The following is a 21,264-nucleotide window of genomic DNA, read 5'->3' as shown; positions in this document are numbered from 1 at the left end:
ACAGGAGGAGGTGCACATTAATAATCCTCCAGGACTGTAACATGCTCATGTTTAACCCAAACAATGTGTCATGTGACTGCAGTTGGTTCACATCCAGGTCGCAACACGTTCTCACTGCACCAGAGTTCGTTTGTAACTGGACCGAGACCACCTCTTCAAGAAGGTCTCGGCTGTTTTGGTGCGCACACGAGTTCGATTGCTGTGTTCATACCTGCCTAAATGAACCGCACTTAGGGGGCAAATGACCTTGAGTTGGATTGAACCGAACTAAACAGGGCAGGTGTGAAAGCACCCTTAGAGTCACCAGTTAACCTGCATGTCTTTGGACTGTGGGAGGAAGCTGGAGTACCCGGAGAAAATCCACGCTGACACAGGGAGAACATGCAAACTCCACACAGAAGTGCTCCCCCACCCCAGGGTCTTGGACCCACCACCCTAGATTTGAACCAGGAGCCCTCTTGCTGTGAGGCGACAATGCCAACCACTGCGCCACTGTGCTGCCCTATTGCCAGTTCTCTTCATTTTCCAACAAAGACATGTGGAATATGCCGGTATCATTTGGGTTTTGATAATATTCTATGGGCATGTTTACAGTGTGTTCGGAATATGTGTTTCATTTGGGGTTTTACCACAATTTGTGACACAATCTCTTGCCTGGTGCAGTCAGCTCTGTGTGCTGTACACAAACCACCTCGCCAACAGTTTGCTGGTGTAGAGATACATGCCCAAAACAAAAGCCTACATTTCTGCTAAGAAGAGGAAACACACTAACTTTTAAACATTATGAAAGACTTGGATATCAACATGTTTTTGGTTATGCGCAAATATCGCAATGCCGACCTTTTAAAGAAGTTGGTTAAAGGAATAAAAGAGGGAGGCTGCGTTCAGGCGCTCCACTGCCATTCCACTTTTTCTATATTTTAATGTGATGAACGATGTGTCAGTGCACGTTAGGCGGAGTATGCACGGCTGCATGTCAACAGGAATATTAGTGGAATATTAATTTTCATTAGTCATAGAAACGGCTTAGAAGGAATATTGTCTACTTCAGAACAATGGAAAAAACATGGTATTTTGGGCATGTAAACCTGATCATTAAAGTGCAGTTGAAACAACATACACAGCATTACACAGCATGAAAGCCAAATTTAGCCCTGCTGATCACCAAATTATCAGTAGGGTTTTGCTGGCTGTGATATTTGGTGTACAGAAGAACATTATAGCTGAGATACAACCGATTACTGCAAGGTATAAAAAAAACAAACATGCATTTAGAATGTATTTGGAAATCAAAGTTCTGGCTCAAAAGATGGAAGTCTGAGGAAAGTTTGGTCATTAAAAATGGATTAACAAGACCACCCGGTGTGACTGTGCAACAGAAAGCTCACACCTACCTCCACAATCACACCTATGCTGCCTATTCCTGCCTGAGTAGAAATAGTTTCTATCGGCCTGCCCACTTAGCACAAGGTGGCCTTGCATTGCCTTTGTTTTTAAATGTCATCCTGCAACCTATTTTTACAGAGTGGCTTCTATTTATTTTATGGTTTCTTTCAATCTCTCTGTTTTGTTGGACTCTGTGATTGTGATTTTACTTTTTCACTCATATTTTCCCACTATGTTCATATCATGTTTGTTGCTTAATTTCTGCTGTGCTCTTTTTTTTTTAGAGCCTCTCACTGCCTATAGGTGTATAAGTGGGTATATGTATTTATAAATGTAGATACATGCATGTACATGTGTTAAAATCCTCACAGTCACAGGTTTCCTGAGTGTTAAAGTTTCCCCAGAAGCACAGGTGTAGCCATGCAAGATTACAAACAGAGCAACAGGTTGTAGTGATCATCATGACTGACATCTACCTAAGTGCAGTACCTGAACATGGCCAGCAGGGCGGCTCCTGTGAGGCTGCGGGTGAACTCCTGCAAGTCTTCATCAGTCAGCCTCTGACTCTCAGGAACCAGCGTGATCCAGCTTGGGGCAGCGTGACGTTCCCGGTGTACGCGGCGGACAACACTCGCCGGGAGACGCTGAAGCAGCCGCATCAGTCGAGACTGCAGGCACACACACATAAAACACACACACACACACAAACACACACACACATTCAACATAAGCGTTATCATCCAGAGACACATTCGCACAGTCTGCCGTAAACAGATCTGTGATATCGCTCTTTTTCTCCGGGAGTTGTGCATTTCATTATTGTGTTGTTAGAGCGAAGAGAGCCAGCCAAGTCCTGAATGACAGGTTATAAATCAAAGGAGTGTGACAGCGAGCAGCTGAAAATGTGCTCACAACTTGCTCAGTCTGTGTGTGTGTGTGTGTGTGTGTGTGTCTGAGAGAGAGGCTTACCTGCCAGCGGCCATGGTTGGAGGGATGGTAGAAGGAGGCAATGCTGTTGAAGAGGCAGGTCAGCTGTTTCTGTGCAGGGTTTCCTGGTCCTCCCTGCAGCAAATAAATCAGGTAATAACCCTGATTAAACAGCATTGAAAAGAATATATTTTTAATGTGTTTTAAGAGAAGAAGTCTGCGGAGTGTGTACCAGGAGTGCTGTGATCCACAACACCAAGTGTCCGATGTCATAGGAGTTGGTGAGATACCGCGGTGCCACCATCTGACTGACCCCGACTGGAAGGTTCAGACTGCGCAGGATTCTGGTGAAGATCTACACACATACACACAGTGTACAGTCACTCACAAGGCCCAGCGGTCCCCAATAAAATACCTTAACAGACACACTTTACATCCACATAATCCTCCTAATGACTCACTGTGGGAATATAAGGGGTCCAGTCCACGTAGCCGATGTTATCGTTGGCGAGGCGAGCAAACAGGTTCACTAGGTGCTGCAAAACAACATCAGGCAAACAATCACTGCAAGTACAAAGAACATTCCCAGAAGTGAACGCCGTCATTCCAAGAATTAAATATAGCCACTCTGAAAAAAAAAAAAAAGAAAGGATGTTGAAGGAAGTGCGTGCAGCCAGGCCACTTCAGGCCAGGAGGCTGCATGAAAGCAGAGCAGAGCCACAAATGGAAAATCTTATCTGCATGCCGAGTGGAAACCGACCAATGCTTCAACAACATTTCAACATTTCAATCATCGTCGTCAGGAAATGTGTGTCGTTCCAAATTACTCCATCCATATTTAGGAAACTGGAGAGCTACATGAGTCATCGCTCAATCATTTGAAAATGTTTTTGAAAAATCCACCACTTGCTGTGGCAGATTTACACAGAAATTTGAGAGGTGGAATTCTCATTCATTTCAACTTCATTTAACTTTGGACAAAGACTTTAACTTCCAAAAGTGAACTAGGTGTCAAATAAAAAGAAAAATACCAGAAATATTGTGTGTGTATACATTGGCGGACTATGAGACAGTCGGCCCCTGGAAACAGTTATGCAAAAAGTCCCACCACCTCCCTTAAACAGGAGCGGGACACTTGGACTTTGTGGTGGTTTTGCTTATTTATTTTGTTGTTTTGCAGCTTTTTGTAGTCGTTTCATGTCTCTTTGAGGTAATTTTGGTCGTTTTGTGTCTCTTTACTCTGTCCCACCAACAGGTAATGGGTTCTGATGCAGTTCCCGCACCTAATTTTGAACCATTCAGAGCATTTCAACTAAAAATAGATTGGTTCTGAAACTGAAAAGTTGGTTCCCAGCTAGAACCAAAAAAAGAGCAGTTTTTTTCATCTTAACCTGAACCCTGAACTGCAACGACATCAGTGGGCGTGTCATATTCTACAGGTTGGAAAGAGAGGATGGAGACGGCAGCAATAGAGACATTAAAGCCCCGTTTCCACCAAACCCTTCAGACATGGTACCTAGATGGGATATTTAAAAATAGTGGGTTTGTGCATTTAGTCCTTCTCAGGCAAGCTCAGGGGTTTAGTGTTGCTGGAGCCCACAGGAACAAGGCTCCACGATGCTTTCTTTGAGTGAGGATTAGAATATATGCAGGTCATGTAACCTGGTCAAAATGAATATATATAAACACTTGAAGATCCACTCATTACTAAAAGTGTATGTCATATAAAAACTAAAGTGATGGTCAAAGTTGTCACAGTGAAATTTAAGGTGTGCTGATGGATTCACGTCGTCACCTCATGCATTGAGTACCATTACAAGTTAATGTTCCACCTTAAAAGTCACCAGCAGTCGGCCCAGTGAATGAAGTTATTTTTTCTCAGACTCCAGCTGCTGTGAGAGGCAGCAAAACATCCTTTCATTTTATAGTTACAGTTTACTAATAAAACTCTCCACAGTATGAACAGTGGTTACATGAGCCTCAAAACCAGCCACAACTCAGCTCCACCTTTTAGTACCAGATCTGTGTGTTAGGTACCCCAACAGAGAGGGGGACCAAAAATGGGGACGTTAAGGAATGGTTCCACTGGTACCATCCACAACTTTTCACAGTGGAAACGTGTGCTGAACTGAACCGAACCATACTGCTCAGTGGAAACGGGGCTTAAGTGAGAAGTCATCAAGAAAAAAGAATGTGCAGTGGTCTCATCATTGATCCATGCTTGCCTCTTGATAAAAAATATTAGAACAAAAGCTCAAAATGCCTTTTGTTGATGATGCATCCTTGATTACAGTGGTTCTGATCAAAACTGGTGGAAACACAGGCTGGTTGACTGGATAGTGCCAAGGTAACGAGATCTGAAGAGAACTAGTTCAAGAAGCAGAGCTAATTTGGTGGAAAGGAGGTATTTATGGTTGTTTTGCCCCTTTTTGTAGTTATGTTGTATCTCTTTGCAGTTGCTGTGTATCTCTTTGTGGTCATTTTGAGTCTCTTCCCAGTTGGCACATGTTAATTTGAGTGACATTTTGCAGGTGGAGACCAGGGAGGCCCCCTGAGGTCTGTGTATGGTAGACCCGTTCAGTAATCCATCCATGCGTGTATGCGTGTGTGTGTGTGTGTGTGTGTGTGTGTGTGTGTGTGTGCTTCTCACCCCTTCCCAGCTTGGCTGATTCTGCACTGACAACCAAAGATTCATCAATTCCTCAAACCACAACCTGAGAACACACACAAAAAGACATTATATTCACACACACACCTGAAGCAGAATTCCCCTCATCTATCTCCAATTCCCCAAAATATAAACTCGCTCCCTCCCTGGTTGATCCTGGAGCAGTGAGAGAAAAACTGAAGCGGAAAAATAGAGTATTAAAGATGATGTATTGTGGAAACTGTGCGGAAACTGCTGATGAATCCAAGAGTAAATCCAGACAAATAGCTTGCGAAAGAGCGAACACACTGAAGAATGCGGTGAATGCTGTGAAGAGGCTTGGTAGCTGGAACACCACCATGGAGGGTGCAGAGAGAGAGAGGGGCAAGGGTTTTCCAAGGCAGCAAAATATTAGCAAAACAAGGAGAGGGGGAAGCACTGCTCACGCTAAAAAGAACATTATTTATTGACTCTCCCAGGTGCAGAGGTGTAAACGCTTGCAGAGCCTGAGAAAGGGGATTATTCATGACATGCCTGAGGCGATGCATGGTCATAAGATCCAACCAAATTAGACTTTCCATCTCAGGACCAAAAATGGCAATTAATGCAACATATTTTACCTTTTTCCCTGCTGGCAGAGATTGTTCTATAAATAAACAAAGGGTACGTTTCAAACTTTATGCACCCTTTGTGTTAGCTCTGGCCAAGACAAGCTGCACTTGGCGTCTGATCTTGTTCCTAAACAGAGCCGTTCAAGTTGGCCCACTTACAGGAAGCTCTGGCTGTGCTCCTCTGGGGGCATGATGGTGGGCAGGAACAACTCCATGTTGCTGACGGCCTTCTGCATGACCATGTCAAACACGCACAGCAGGGGGCGCCACTCATCCAGCATCTCCTTGGTGGACGACGCGGGGAAATACCTGGGAAATTCACAAAAACAAACACACACACACACACACACCGAGCGAGGACAGACATGAGCACAAATAGATGCAGACAAGCAAAGACAGAGTGGAGATACAAATACACACATTGATCTACAGCACACAGCTCAACTGGAGATCAAAGCAACACATTATCCGGTGCACAAATTACATGATCACAGAGGATGAGACTTACAGTCTGCAGCTTTTGATCAAAGCCTTCAAAATGTGGTCCACTGAGCTGCAAACAAGCAGAGAGAGGAGGTGTGTGTGAGTGTATGTTTGTGAAGGAATCCTGCTTTTACTATTTTGTGAGATCCACACGCCCCCACCCAGGATTTAAAAAACTGTAAGGCAATTTTTTTTTTCATCACTAATTAGTCTTTTGCTTATTTTTTTTTTAATTATTCTTATTAAGTCAGTAAAATGTCAGAAAATAGTGACCATGAAAGCCCGAGGTAACATCTAAAAATTCCCTTTATTGTCTGACCAACAGTGGTTTTGATGTGTTTTGACTGGCTGCTACCTCGGCCAGGTCTCTCTTATAAAAGAGATTTTCAATCTCAGTAGGACTTCCTGGTTAAATAAAGATTAAATAAATAAAAGTCACATAGTAGATTTGGAGCAAGTAAAGATGGAAACCCTACATGTAATATTTCAGAAAACTAGAGACTGTTTTGTATCTTTGCTTGATAATTTACTGTTCTTGAACATTATTTATTAAATGGAGCTGGCCACGGGGGAGCTGCACTGGATCAGTCACGAGGGTTAGGATTCAGGGTCCCTTCTGGTTGAAAGCCCATAACAGTTGATGAATGGTTCCAGCACTATTTGACATAAACTATTCTCTAAGTTCTTTAGGAAACTGTCAGGAGGACTGTCGTTTGTTCGTTTTTCCAAGCCTGGAGCTCTGTCCCTGTCTCGAACTGTCTGTTTTGCACAGGAAGGTTTAAACCAAGTGAAATTAGCTACAAGTATTGCAGTGGCAGCCATCTTAATTCTCAGAATGCTTAGGAAAGGTGCTGAAACACTTCCTTTAGCATAGGATACACTGGTCCATCCTTTATGAGAGGAAATGAGATAATGGAGGGTGGGCGCAAGCAACCATTCTCAGTGTGACAACCTTTCCTTTTGTGACTGGTAAGCATTTTGCTTTTAATTGAAAGTACAACTGAAGATAAATGGGAAAGGTGGAGAGGGGGAATGACATGCAGCAAAGGGCTGTGGGTTGAAATCAAGCCTGTGATGCTGCGCACACTACAAGGTGAGCTAGAGGTTGCTCCGATATTCCTTTTTTCATTTCAGTTCCACGTGACAAAGGACGATCAGGGAGGCAAAACCTCCGCCCTAATGGAAGCATCTGAAACTCAACATGGACAGGTTGTTGCGAGTCGGAGACAACAGACCAAGCTTTAGAGGTGACCCAGATGCTGTAGATTATTATCACTACTGATAATGAGCTGAAAGATGGATTTAAAACATCTTAAGTACCCGCAAGTCAAAGGCACATATTGTGGGTTGGTAAATCATTCCTTGCTTTAATGTAGTAAGAAAAGAATTCTAGACATCCTTTATACTGTAATGCATTTTTCCTCCCCACATTTTCTGAATCAATTAATATTCTGCGGGCTGGATGGAAAGCTTTGGCAGGCCAGACGTGGCCCGCAGGCCGCCAGTTGACGATCGCTGCTCTAGCCCCGGCTCACTTTCCCCAGGCCATGTTCTTTCCTCCAACTCCCCAGACATGCCATTCTCCTCCTGCCCACCACACGCCCTCAGGACTTCCCACTGGTCCAAGTCACCTGCCTCCCAGTCACCTGACTCTAACTCACCTGTTTCCACTTTCCCTCATCAGCCCCACAGCACATACAGTACGGGCCAAAAGTTTGGACACACCTTCTCATTCAGTGCGTTTTCTTTATTTTCATGACTATTTACATTGTAGATTCTCACTGAAGGCATCAAAACTATGAATGAACACATGTGGAGTTATGTACTTAACAAAAAAAGGTGAAATAACTGAAAACATGTTTTATATTCTAGTTTCTTCAAAATAGCCACCCTTTGCTCTGATTACTGCTTTGCACACTCTTGGCATTCTCTCCATGAGCTTCAAGAGGTAGTCACCTGAAATGGTTTCCACTTCACAGGTGTGCCTTATCAGGGTTAATTAGTGGAATTTCTTGCTTTATCAATGGGGTTGGGACCATCAGTTGTGTTGTGCAGAAGTCAGGTTAATACACAGCCGACAGCCCTATTGGACAACTGTTAAAATTCATATTATGGCAAGAACCAATCAGCTAACTAAAGAAAAACGAGTGGCCATCATTACTTTAAGAAATGAAGGTCAGTCAGTCCGGAAAATTGCAAAAACTTTAAATGTGTTCCCAAGTGGAGTCGCAAAAACCATCAAGCGCTACAACGAAACTGGCACACATGAGGACCGACCCAGGAAAGGAAGACCAAGAGTCACCTCTGCTTCTGAGGATAAGTTCATCCGAGTCACCAGCCTCAGAAATGGCAAGTTAACAGCAGCTCAGATCAGAGACCAGATGAATGCCACACAGAGTTCTAGCAGCAGACCCATCTCTAGAACAACTGTTAAGAGGAGACTGCGCCAATCAGGCCTTCATGGTCAAATAGCTGCTAGGAAACCACTGCTAAGGAGAGGCAACAAGCAGAAGAGATTTGTTTGGGCCAAGAAACACAAGGAATGGACATTAGACCAGTGGAAATCTGTGCTTTGGTCTGATGAGTCCAAATTTGAGATCTTTGGTTCCAACCGCCGTGTCTTTGTGAGACGCAGAAAAGGTGAACGGATGGATTCCACATGCCTGGTTCCCACTGTGAAGCATGGAGGAGGAGGAGGTGTGATGGTGTGGGGGTGTTTTGCTGGTGACACTGTTGGGGATTTATTCAAAATTGAAGGCACACTGAACCAGTATGGCTACCACAGCATCCTGCAGCGACATGCCATCCCATCCGGTTTGCGTTTAGTTGGACAATCATTTATTTTTCAACAGGACAGTGACCCCAAACACACCTCCAGGCTGTGTAAGGGCTATTTGACCAAGAAGGAGAGTGATGGAGTGCTGCGGCAGATGACCTGGCCTCCACAGTCACCGGACCTGAACCCAATCGAGATGGTTTGGGGTGAGCTGGACCACAGAGTGAAGGCAAAGGGGCCAACAAGTGCTAAACACTTCTGGGAACTCCTTCAAGACTGTTGGAAAACCATTTCAGGTGACTACCTCTTGAAGCTCATGGAGAGAATGCCAAGAGTGTGCAAAGCAGTAATCAGAGCAAAGGGTGGCTATTTTGAAGAAACTAGAATATAAAACATGTTTTCAGTTATTTCACCTTTTTTTGTTAAGTACATAACTCCACATGTGTTCATTCATAGTTTTGATGCCTTCAGTGAGAATCTACAATGTAAATAGTCATGAAAATAAAGAAAACACATTGAATGAGAAGGTGTGTCCAAACTTTTGGCCTGTACTGTATATAAGCCTCTTCTCCCAGTCAGTTTTGTCAATAACTCATTCAGCTGTCTCTGTCTGTGTTTGTGCTCTTCCCTTGCTGCCTCGCAGGCACCCCAGTGACAGGAAAGAGGTTAACTTTGTCAATTTAGGGTTTGGACTAGAATTGTAATAGAGCTTTACTGATATAAATAATACGCCTATCTGCTTGTGATTATTGATACCACTGTCGTGTCTGTGGGGCAAATATGAAGCTACAGCCAGTAGCCAGCAGACTGAAAAGCCCCATTTCCATTGAGCAGTACGGTTCAGTTCGGTGCGCTTTTTTTCCGTTTCCCCTGCAGAAAGTTGTAGATGGTACCAATGGAATCGTTCCTTACCGTCCCCTTTTTGGTCCTCCCTCTGCCGGGGTATCTAGCACACTGAGTGAGTGAGTGGAAGTTCGCTCCAGAGATCAGCCTCTCATTGGGCGGAACGAGCAACCCGCTGAAGTCCCGCCCTACCACATCCGGTTGTGTAGCAGTTTTCAACCATTTTCAAGACGTCCTTTACTAACTTTTGTGGTGTTTGATCTTGCGGGGATGTAGCCATGGTTCACGTCCTGTAGGCGATATTTTTGTGGGCGTGTTACACCAAAACCTGTTTCCCCCCGGCAATATTTTTGCAAGCGCACCGTTGCTGTGGCACCGCACAGAACGATTGTGATTGGTTGAAAGAAATACAAGCAGCCAGGGTGTTTTTTTCTCCAATCTCAAAGTGAGAGTCAGCCCAGCCAGACCTTTCTTTTCTTGAGAAAGGTCTGGTGAGCGAGACTACTAGCACACAGATCTGGTACTAAAAGGTGGAGCTGTGAACACTGCAGTCTGTTGATTGGTCAGTAACGGACGGTCACTCTGCTCAGGGCTGAGTTGTGGCTGGTAAGAGTACTGTTTGCAGTGGAAACACTAGGGTCTAGGTACCATGTCTGAAGGGTTACTTTTGGTTCCAAAGGTACCATACAGAAAGTGTTTGGTGGAAACGGGGCTTGAACGTCTCTATTGTTGCCTTCTCCATTCTTTCTTTCCAACCTGTAGAATATGTCACGTCCACTGATGTCGTAGCGATTCAGGCTTCAGGTTAAGGAAAACCTGCAGTTTTTTTGGCTCTAGCTGGGAACCAACTTTTCAGTTTTTGAACCAATGTATTTTTGGTGGAAATGCTCAGCTAAAGGTACAGTTACCCACAAAATCAAAAATACATTTGTTTTTAACCTGCAGGTTTGTTAATCAGTCTAGATTGTTTTGGTGTGAGTTGCCGAATTTTGGAGATATCGGCCGTAGAGATGTTTGCCTTCTCTCCAATATAATTGAACTAGACTGTACTCAGCTTGTGGTGCTCAAAGCCCAAAACACTTCATGTAGGCACTATTTCCTTTCTACCAAACTGCCGCTGCCAACCGTATCACTGCACAGAAGGAACCATGCATCTACTGCTAGCTCACCTAGCACCACTGAGCTGGCTAATGTATCTCAGCTGAGGAGGACACCATTACTGTTTGCATCTCACACTGTCACGAGACTCTCCTCCATGAGTAGATGCACACTTCCTCCTGCATGAAGATATTGGCGTGTGTAGTTTGCTAGACAGAAAATAGTTCCTACATGAAACTGTTCACAACAAGGTCTGTGGATTATCTTGAGTAACCAGATCATGATTTTTGGAAAGAGACATTGCTGTTGAGTTTTTCCATCTAATGCTGTTATATTCCAGAGAAGGCAGATATCTCTACGGCCGATATCTCCAACACTCGGCATCTCACACCAAAACAATCTCAACTGGTAAATAGCACTACAGATAAGAGGAAATATATGTAATTTGGATTTTGGGGTAAACCCTCGCTTAAGTGGTTTTCGTCACCTTTGGAAAGAGCCAGGCAACTGTTCCTCTTGTTTCCTGTCTTATGCCAGGTTAAGTTAGCCGGCTGCTGGCAGTAGCTTCATATTTATCACATTACTTCTGACAAGAGGTCAGCATAAAAGGAAAAACTTAATACTTGGGAAACCAGATGAGTCCAAGGTGCTCGGTTTTGGAGTAGACAACCCTCTCGTACAGATCATAAAGTGGTCGCCATGGCAACTGCAGGTCATCCCTTGACAGCAGTTCCTTCTTCCTGTTTGAAAAAAAAAAAAAGAAGCCAATTACTGACTGTTTATAAGGATTTTTGCAGGACTCGAGTCAGACTCTTTGATATTAAAACCCCAGTCAAGACAAAATGATGGTAATACTGTTCCATTGAAGTGAGAAACTACAGGGTGTCTGAAAAGAGTCTGTAATCGTGGGAAAATGAGTCACTACCTATCGGGCTGCACTCGACATGATGACTGCCAACTTCAAGACATGTCTGCAAACACAGCGCTGTGATTCTTTGTGTTCATTAAAGCATAACTGGACTGACAGCTGCAGACATTAGTAATTTGCAGGTGTAGACTCGGCTGGTAGAAAATACAGTACAACCCTCCTATAAGAGACTCCGTAGAGAAAAATGAAGACCACGCAGCGCAGTTACCTTTTTGTAATGATTCCTGATTTTTCAAACACCCCGTTAAGCTTTTAAATTGCACACTAACTGATGAGTGCTTTATAAGCTTTAAAGCAGAGCAGGAGTTTTAATCCTCCTGAGAAACTTTCACACTGCGTCCTTTGTACTCTATTACTTTGTAAAAATCACAATTTCTATAGGAATAAACCCCACAGAAAGGTTGAGAGTCCCCGCACTGAAGAATATGCACAATTTCCAACGCCTCACATTCCTCTTGTCGTCTCCTCTCTCATTCATCTAACAGACTCTCATTGGGGAGACTTGAAAAATGAAGGAAAGAAGAGACAATCGGGGAAATGACGGTGAAATGCGAGGGCTGAAGAGAAAAAAAAAAGGAGAAGCCAACGGAGACCTGATGCGTGATGTTGAGTATCAAATTCATCTCTCAGCTGTGAGACCTGGTACTTAATATACGGTTAGCCCAGATCTTTCTCTTTTCATCTAATGGAAAACACTCAGACAAATGACATCTACATTAAGAGGTTGTTTTGTGATGGATGTGAAAATCGTGGAAACAACTGGAGACAAATGGGACGTGATGAATGTGACCATCTTAGAGAATATCCTGCAGTCACTTGAGTAGTGACTGATCTGATTTGAGGGACAAAAGCAGGGAGTTACGATGTAGGTCAGAGCTTAAAAACTAATGAATGTACTGTTAGGCGAACATACTTCACTGTCCTTATTACTTACCATGTGTAGGTGTGTAACTCAATACATTTACTCCAGCACCGTACTCACTGTACTGACCTATTTATTTGGGAGAAGTCAGATTTTTTTGTCTTTTTTAAAAAAAGAAAAACAGGAATAGGTGCAAAATAAACACAAAGTATCAAAACGCTCAGTCCACAAATGCTCACAGTTTGTATTCAGAAACTGTGCCTTTAAACGAGCCGTCAGGAGTTCTTTGAATTTGTGGTGTCACAAGTACTATACTATATCCACCTTAATCCTGAGGGCACTACTGTAGAAATGATTATGGGCGTAACTTCCAGTGAAATAGCAGAAGTATCAGTAAGCTAGTTAGTCCCATAGACTGTCTGTGGTTAGTCCCAGTGGCTACTCTTGGTGGTTAACCGCTAATGTTGCCAAAGGTACCATTGATATGAGAAATAAAACCACAAGAGCTTCACCAGACATAGTGCAAAAGTATAAAATCAGAATTAGCAGAAGAGAATGACGCGTAGACTGACAGGTCTGTCACTCAACGTCAGTACAACAAACCTTGAAATATGTATTTAGTCATTAGGGCTGAGAATGTGTTACTGATTTACCGTACTTCCTTTATATCATATAAAAAAATGAATGCCGAAAGTTATTTCTTTTACTCCTACTTTATATGACTATTACTGAAGTCTGCTGCTAAATTCAGCTCCATGTTTCACTCAGAACAGTTTTTAATGAATCAGATGTTAATAAGACGTGTAAACTGTGTCATTAACGCAGACGAGCGGAGGATTAGCGGGGAAACATCACATTTATTCACTTTACATGGAGCTACAGTTAATACTGAATTATATTAAATGTTTGCCGAATGTGTTAGTGTCTCTTAATAAGTCGTCAGAAATCATAAATCATCTTTAGAAGGAGCAGATGTTACCTGAAGCTAGCTCGAGTCATGTTAAAGTCAACAATATTTTAATGGAGCAAGGCAAGCTCATTGAAAAGGAAAAAAACAACGCTCTGAGATTGCTGTCAGAGATGGCAGAGGTGTGATCACATATTCCCGTTAGGTGGTGTGTTCCACATTTTAATTACTCTTGGAAAGAAGAATAGAGCACTGTAAACAAACTGTTGTCACTGGAAATCACCGGTTTTGGTTCAACTGGAAGTTGCACCCATATTTCATGCAAGGTACTGTATCATGGGGGCTAGGAATAAGGTGGATACCTCGGGCCATCACAAGCACCCCAAACTTGGGGCCGTTTGGTCTCAGGGAGCCCAAAACCCCTTTTTGGGACATGTTTCTGGCGAAGCGATGTAAATGCAAATATTAGGGCACTATGATGGCAAGGAGTATCCTGACTAGGGATGGGTATCGTTAAGATTCTATCGATGGAACTGCTTTTATCGATATTCCTTATTGATTCAGTACTTTAGTGGTACTCTTATGGGTTATTTTTCATTGCTAAATAAATTGTTTTTTAGAAAATATGTTAATTTATAGAAAGAATAAATTCAGAACAGGGTCATTAAATATGTTAAATAGAACAAATTGTTTGTTTCTTGAGCAGCAACAGTGATTTTTACAGCAGCAAAATCACTATATAAATAATATTCCTGACATCACAATACTGAGTGAAGTTTAGTTTATATCAGTCAGTCCTCCTGTCCTCTGTCCTCTTTCCTCCTGTCCTCTGTCCTGCTCCCTCTCTGCTGATGTGATTCACTGTGTGCAGGTAACATTTAGTGCTGGTAGAGAGAGGAGAGACTGTTTGCGTCAGCCAGCAGCTTAGTTTAAAAGTATTTGCCCAATTTTAAGATAAGTGTCAAGCTAAGTTAGTCTACATACAGATGGCTGTCATTTGAGCTTATTAGTCGCAATTCGCTATTAACTGAACTAGTGTGCTGTCCTTGTGGAAAACATAACTTTAGTGGCAGTGGATGGAGACTGCGGACAGATTAGGTTAATTGGTGACTCTAAATTGTCCGTAGGTGTGAATGTGAGCGTGAATGGTTGTCTGTCAGCCCTGCGATAGTCCGGTGACCTGTCCAGGGTGTACCCCGCTTCTTGCTCAATATCAGCTGTGATAGGCTGCAGCCCCCCTGCAACTGTGTACTAGGATAAGTAGTTACTTAAAATAAATGAATGAATAAATGCTAACTTTCACGGCTTCCAGTTCCATACCTAAGAGGCGAAGGGGACTAAATGTGAAGGTATAGTGGGCAAATCATGTAGCTGGTGATCGGGTCACATAGCTGCTCCAGCTGTTGCTATACCTACTTGTTTTCTTTAGTGATGTTCCTCATCTAGCTTGTCTGGCAGATTTTAGGGAAGTGTACAGACATTGTCCCCTTCAGCAGAGGAATGTGAAAGCATCTCTCTAGTGACAAACTTTGTATGGATACAAGTCAGTATAATCAAAGTTAGACATTGTAGGGGACATAAACATAAGAAAAACACAAGTTTGAGGGGAGGAAGACTCCCTAAAAAACTTCCATCTTTTTGGCATGTTGCTCCTTCCTAAACAGACATCTAGCTGTGGCCCTATGTCACTTACAAGTTTAAAACGGTTCTACCAAAATCAGACAAGATAGTTATGTTTAAGTGACAGTTTGACACCTTTAAATGTCAAATTATCCATTTTTTTTAAACAGAGTAAAGGACAAAAGAAATACAAACGAGCTTTGTTTTTTCTTCTTTCCTATATCACATTTATCATCTATTGACCCCCAAGACAAGACGACGCAGCTCGGCCCTGTGAATGGAACGTTTACTTTTTAAAAAAAAAAGCCCAGAAAGAACTGCAGGGATTCTCGTACCATTGGAGTATTTCAGGCCTGAAATATCACCTCAACGCTAAGCATGTAGCAGCGAACCCAGAGGTCAGAGCTAGCACAGTCTCTGATGCTAGCGCTAGCAGCCAGCCTCGCCAAGCCACACTCGACCAGGCGTTCAAAGTGAGTAAGTCTACCTGTGACCAACTAACTAACTCCTTTGCACAACCGCGTTGGACTGCAGACCAGTTTGGGTGGTAGAGGACTTTGTATCCAAAATCCAGTAGCTTTACTATGATACATCTGCCAAAATTCATTTGAATCAAAAGTTCAATACTACGTCCAAAGACTATTTCATATGTTCGTCATGTGTTTTTGTTACCACTACAAAACATACATAGAAGTTATATTACTATTGCCCAAAAATCAGTCTAAGCTGCCTTTTTTAATTTTCACTCCATCAACAAAGACAAAATCTCAAAATTGGACGGCATTCGGCTTTTATTATTGTCCATCGAAATTAACCATCTGTTAAAACTTCAGGGTTGCCAGCAGCATTTTGCACTCAAATTTTGAAATTGAGCTCTTTTGAAATTGTTGCTCTTTTCATATGAATTCTCTAAATGTGCTTACTTGAATGAATATCTACCACTGTGTTTATTATGATGCAGCAGATGCCTTTCTATAATTAAAATAACACATTCAGAGGATTGCCTTCACTGAGGTACCTGCTCTCTGAGTGCTTGCTAAATTGCTTTTGTTTTTCTTTCTCGAATCTGCAGGTTGTCTAAAGCTCCAAATGGCAGCAATCCAAATGGCAGTGAGGTAAGTGAAAAATCCACTTTAACACGTCATGGGACTTGACATTGGTGCAGCCTACCACTTGTAGCACAGTGATGTGTACCAGTCGGGCTGCTCTCTGATCTCATTATAGTAAGGATACAAAAGGGCAAGAGAGGCCACAGCTTTCTACGTTCAAAAGCTCTCATAGCTATAAAAAAAAGATGTCGGACTGTCATTTCCTGTTATACTGACTTTTAGTTCATGTAATGTTTTATGAGTGATGTAGTTATTTTACTGCCTTGTACTTCATACTATAACCCATCCATCCAGCCTGCAGCAGGCTACCCAAACATGCTTCTCCCCAGCTACGTCCTCCAACTCCTCCTGAGGGACCCCGAGGCATTCCCAGGCCAGATGGGATATGCAATCCCTCATGATCTGGGTCTGCCTCGGGGTCCACGGGAAGGCGTTCAGATCAGATGCTTGAACCACCTCAACTGGCTTCTTTTATCAATATAAAAGAGCTGCAGTTCTCCACACTCCATCCAGATGTCTGACCTCCACACCTTGTCCCTGATTTGAGATGATCCCTGGGATTTGATGCACACGGTAAGCTATCTTGCTAGCAAATGTTAGTCAGCTTGCTGATAAATACCGTGAAATATGATGTTATTGGTATTGGTTTAATTTTCTTAGGTTCCATGCCTGTCTTTTGACTCAGGCAGCATCTCTGATGTGGGGCAGTTTGTAATTTTCATGACCATTATCATACAGTATTTGTCGTTAAAACAAGGCAACAATCAATGTTTCCTCCAGACATACTTCTTTTCTATTGGTTGAGGCTGCAACATTGCTAGTCAGAGTTTACCTCAGTTGCAAATTTGCAACCAGAAGCAAATCTTTTATTTGCCTCTTTGCTCACAGTGAATGGAAGTAAACAGGAGGGGAACATTAGCCAATGTTTATTTCGCTCATGTGTGACCCCGCCCTTATGCTGATGATACTCCGATCTACTTGTTAGTTTTCAGTCTTGGCTCATACAAATTTAATGACATGTCAACAACCAATAGCTGCGCTCTCTCCAACACCAAACAAGAAGCTGCAAACCGGCTAAAGAGTAATCATGGTGGGTACTCCGGGGAGGTGGACAAGTCTCGGTTCTCTTGGACTGTAGGAAAGGAGGAGAAGCTGGTGGAGTAGTGGTGCAAACTGTGTTTAATTTGGCGTGCATTTAGTCAGCCAACCAGCACTTATTTTATTCGGAAATCTTAATTTTTGAAACTCACAGTCCCCCCACGGTCTCCTTCTACTAAAACACTGCAGCTAACCAACAGAGGCTAATAGCGAATTGAAACGCAAAAACAATGTGAAGATTATATTAATGTCAAATTAACAAGAATACTGTTGACATAAAGTGCCTTATATCTGGTGTGTCTAGAGTTATGTGCTTTTGCAGATAAGTAATTGTGTATATTTCGTATTTCTTAAAGAGAGTTTGGTGTAATATTTTCCATCAGGAGCAGGATGGGAAATAATCTCAAGGAATCTAGTTGTCGTCCTGAAAATAGTGACCCTGCGAGATCCCAAGTCTTTACAAAATCTTATGGTATGTGATTAAAAACTCACACTGTCTTCAGATGTGAGAGGGTGTCAGACTTAAGTGTGTGGTTGGCATTAGTAAATACTCAGTGGCTTCAGCTAGTGCTAGTGACCAGGACCGATTGTAGGTCCCACATCCCCCCAATTCTTGCCTCCCTTCATTGGTTGTGAACTCTAGGATTCTTTTAATGTCAAGGCTTGACATGGTTTGGCCCCTGGTTATTTCACTAGGCCTCTAACTTCCTATGCGCCAAGTCGTAACCTGAGATCCTAAAGCCTACCTTTCCTAGCTGTCCCTCGGTCAAAGCTGGTGACCAAAAGTGATCGGCCTTTTGCCATCCCTAGACTCTGGAATTCTCTACCTTTGTTGTGTTTGCTTTTCTATACACTGTTTTTCTTAGTTCTTATCATTTTACCACATTTTTATTGTTTTATTCTCATGCATTTTTGAAGCACTCTGTAACCTTGATAAGATAGGTGCTATACAAATAAAGCTAGATCATTGTTATGTCTGTGTTTGTGTCACACCCACTTGAGAAGCTGAATGAGCAGCCTGGCGTAGCTCTGCATCATGTAAGGCTCCAGGTTCGGCAGCGTCACCAACTCATAGAGCAGCTTGATGAAGAGAATGTGGTCCTCTTTGCTGAACCTGCGGCCGTACAGCTTCAGAAACCTGAGGACAGGGGTTAGGACATGTCACTGTCAGTGAGCTGCTGATCACTTCCTGCTTCACACAGCTGACCCATATCCTCAAAGTACAGTAAGTACATCAGTGCAGTACTTCAGCAGCCCAGTGTCTCAACATGAGAATAACCTAATTGACTCTGAGAATAATCTTAATGCCTTTAACAAGCAGTCTAATTTGCCATGATTCTTTTTAGCCCCTGATTCCTGTATGTTTTCTGTCTGTTGTTATATTCTGGTATCTTTTTTTGTGATGTCATCCGTCCACAGTTGTACTTGTATATGAAATGTTTATTTTGTTGCCCATCTTGTACAGAACTCCCTTGCAGAACAGATATTGCGTCTGAATTGGACCTTTCTAGTTAGCTAAGGGGTAAATAAAGTTGATACCGAGCAGACAAATTCCAGTAAACTTACAAGATGTTGTATATTAATTACTGATCACGTGTTAACTTGAATTTGTGGAGGAAATTTTCCTCGCATGCCTCCATGGTGACAGGGCAATCCAAAAAAGGCAAACATTATTTGTCCTGCCCAAGCACACTACATCCTTGTTTGAGACTGTTTGTATACTAGGGATACGCGTGATTAGTCACTTAAACGATTAAACGTGCGCTCCCTCACTAGTCTGCACCAGAAATATTAGTCCGTTAAACCAGTGAGAGTTTTAATACAGCACGGTGGAAAATTGGAGGGACATCCTCTTGTAAAGCCAGCGCAGTTTGGCAGTACTCTAGAAAATGAAAACAAGGTAGCATGCAGGCTGTGTCAGAAAACACTGGCATAAAATCATTCGACTGGAGCAATGCACAACCACATTCAACTCAAGCATTTGGATGTTAACCTGCATGGAACGACAACTGCTGCTGCCAGATGTGCAGGTCACACTCAGACCAATTTAACATAGTCACCCTTAGATGCTGTGATCCTGCCCGGTCTGAGAAGATAACATAGCATGACAATGACCTTGCAAGATATGCTTCCACTTAACTTTGGTAAAGGAAGTTAATGGAATATGATGAGCCTGAATACACCGTGGTGAGACCTTTTTTTAGACTAGTCGACTAATTAAAATTTTCATTTAGTCGACAGGGAAATTAGTAACAGGAACATCCCTAGTACATGTGTTTGGGAAGCACTGCACACACGATTGTATAAATAAGACTTGAGTTATATTTCACAAATTGTGTGAGAGTTTGTAAACAGATGTTTTGATATAGTTTTGCTGTTGTGAACAATGTCAACAATGTCCCCAATCAATCAATAAATCAGTAATATTATAGGAAAAAGAATTCAATGAAACACATGTTAAGTAATTGAAATAAAAATGATCATTCTGTTGGCAAAGTATTCCGTGAAGTCTCCTCTTTGCTGAGGATATACAGTATTTGGCAATTAATTCCCCTTTTCTTAAGGTGTAATAGACCTAAAATGGAATATTTGGTTTTTAAAATTAACATTTATTATACCTGTGGCCACATGTAAGGAAATACTGACACTCTGTACAATGTAAACCAAAGTGTTAAAGTGATTCTGATATGTTTGTGAGGCTGTAAGGTGTGATATTGTTGGGCTGATTGCAGTCAATCTGATAAAATAACCTCCAAAACGACATTAAGAATCTAAATAAACTGTGACAGTACAGACTGTCATTACGAATGGGGTGTCAAAAGGTATCAGATACTTAAATCTAATGTGTTTTAAGATAAAGATAACTAAGAGAAAGTTCTTTTTTATCCAAATTTAAGACTTGGGACAAATCATCTTTTGTTCTCAGGCATTAGGCTACAGGTATAAACGTAGATTCTGTATATGTATGTTGTCCCAAGTATTAAGAACTGGGTCCAGTAGTTGGTGTAAAGATTGGCAACATCAGGAATGTGGACTTCAACACAAAAGAGCTGGACTCTGGGTCCATTCTGAATGGACCGCAAGTGACTTGCGAACATTTCAAGTTTGTTAAAAACACACTTTATTTTGAAGTATAGTGAATTTCTGGAACCAAGTCTTTATTCTGAGGTGCTATTTCCTGCTGTGAAATGAGCGACTAACAAACAGCAACTTCACAGAGGCAGCAAACTAACTCCAGGACATGGCCAAACACAAATATGATGCTGAACATATTAAACTGTGTGGACCTTGAACTAATGATTAAGGAGAATTCTGAACCCTGTGGCTGGACCAGTAGGGAACCACTGAACTAGAAGAATGTTTGTGGCAATTAAGACCTCACAAATTTAAGACTATTAATCAATTGTTTTTTTCATTTTTGTAATAGATTAATCGTCACAGTAATTTTTCGAGCAAAAATGTCAAACATTTGTCGGTTGAGCTTCTTAAACATGAGAATTTGCTGCTTTTCTTTGTAATTTATGCACTCAAAAAATAAGCAACTGGTTCAGCTTTAAAAGATTATGATAACAATATGCATGCATCTTTTTAAGTAGTTTAGTGAAACCAACATGATTTGCTTTGATCTTGCAAAATTTAATTAAATTGAGCCAATTTAATATTTATCGAAAATTTGATATTCTAACTTATTTCACTTCCATTCTACTCAAAAATGTCAAAATGTTTTTGATTTTGACCAACATCTTAAAATAAGTTGTCAACTGACTACAACACGTTCATTGAACAAACATAATTTTTTTATGCTGAAAAACCTACCATACCTCTGCCAAGGAGGTTATGTTTTCGCCGGCGTTGGTCTGTTTGTCTGTTTGTTTGTTTGTCTGTTTGTTTTTCTGCAAAATAACTCAAAAAGTTCTGAGCGGATTTTGATGAAATTTTCAGGAAAGGTGGATAATAGGACAGGGAACA

The 21,264-nt window shown here is 42.0% G+C and overlaps 1 protein-coding gene across 1 annotated transcript in view; it reads right to left on the bottom strand.

Annotated features, from left to right (window-relative positions):
* LOC125881168 (proteasome activator complex subunit 4B-like) overlaps positions 1 to 21,264 on the bottom strand; it is a 61,000-nt gene that overhangs the window by 38,075 nt on the left and 1,661 nt on the right. The window contains exons 2-10 of the mRNA XM_049564199.1: positions 18,293 to 18,433; positions 11,395 to 11,511; positions 6,080 to 6,124; positions 5,731 to 5,880; positions 4,964 to 5,027; positions 2,775 to 2,849; positions 2,546 to 2,668; positions 2,356 to 2,448; positions 1,876 to 2,054 (exon numbers count right to left, since the gene is read on the bottom strand). Of these exons, the coding sequence (XP_049420156.1) occupies positions 1,876 to 2,054; positions 2,356 to 2,448; positions 2,546 to 2,668; positions 2,775 to 2,849; positions 4,964 to 5,027; positions 5,731 to 5,880; positions 6,080 to 6,124; positions 11,395 to 11,511; positions 18,293 to 18,433 (987 nt within the window). The remainder of the gene's footprint in view (positions 1 to 1,875; positions 2,055 to 2,355; positions 2,449 to 2,545; positions 2,669 to 2,774; positions 2,850 to 4,963; positions 5,028 to 5,730; positions 5,881 to 6,079; positions 6,125 to 11,394; positions 11,512 to 18,292; positions 18,434 to 21,264) is intronic.

Source organism: Epinephelus fuscoguttatus, linkage group LG20 (genome assembly GCF_011397635.1).
Source record: "Epinephelus fuscoguttatus linkage group LG20, E.fuscoguttatus.final_Chr_v1".
Classification (NCBI taxonomy): Eukaryota; Metazoa; Chordata; class Actinopteri; order Perciformes; family Serranidae; genus Epinephelus; species Epinephelus fuscoguttatus.
The sequence above is the reverse complement of the archived record's forward strand: the minus strand, read 5'-3'. Positions and strand labels throughout refer to the sequence as shown.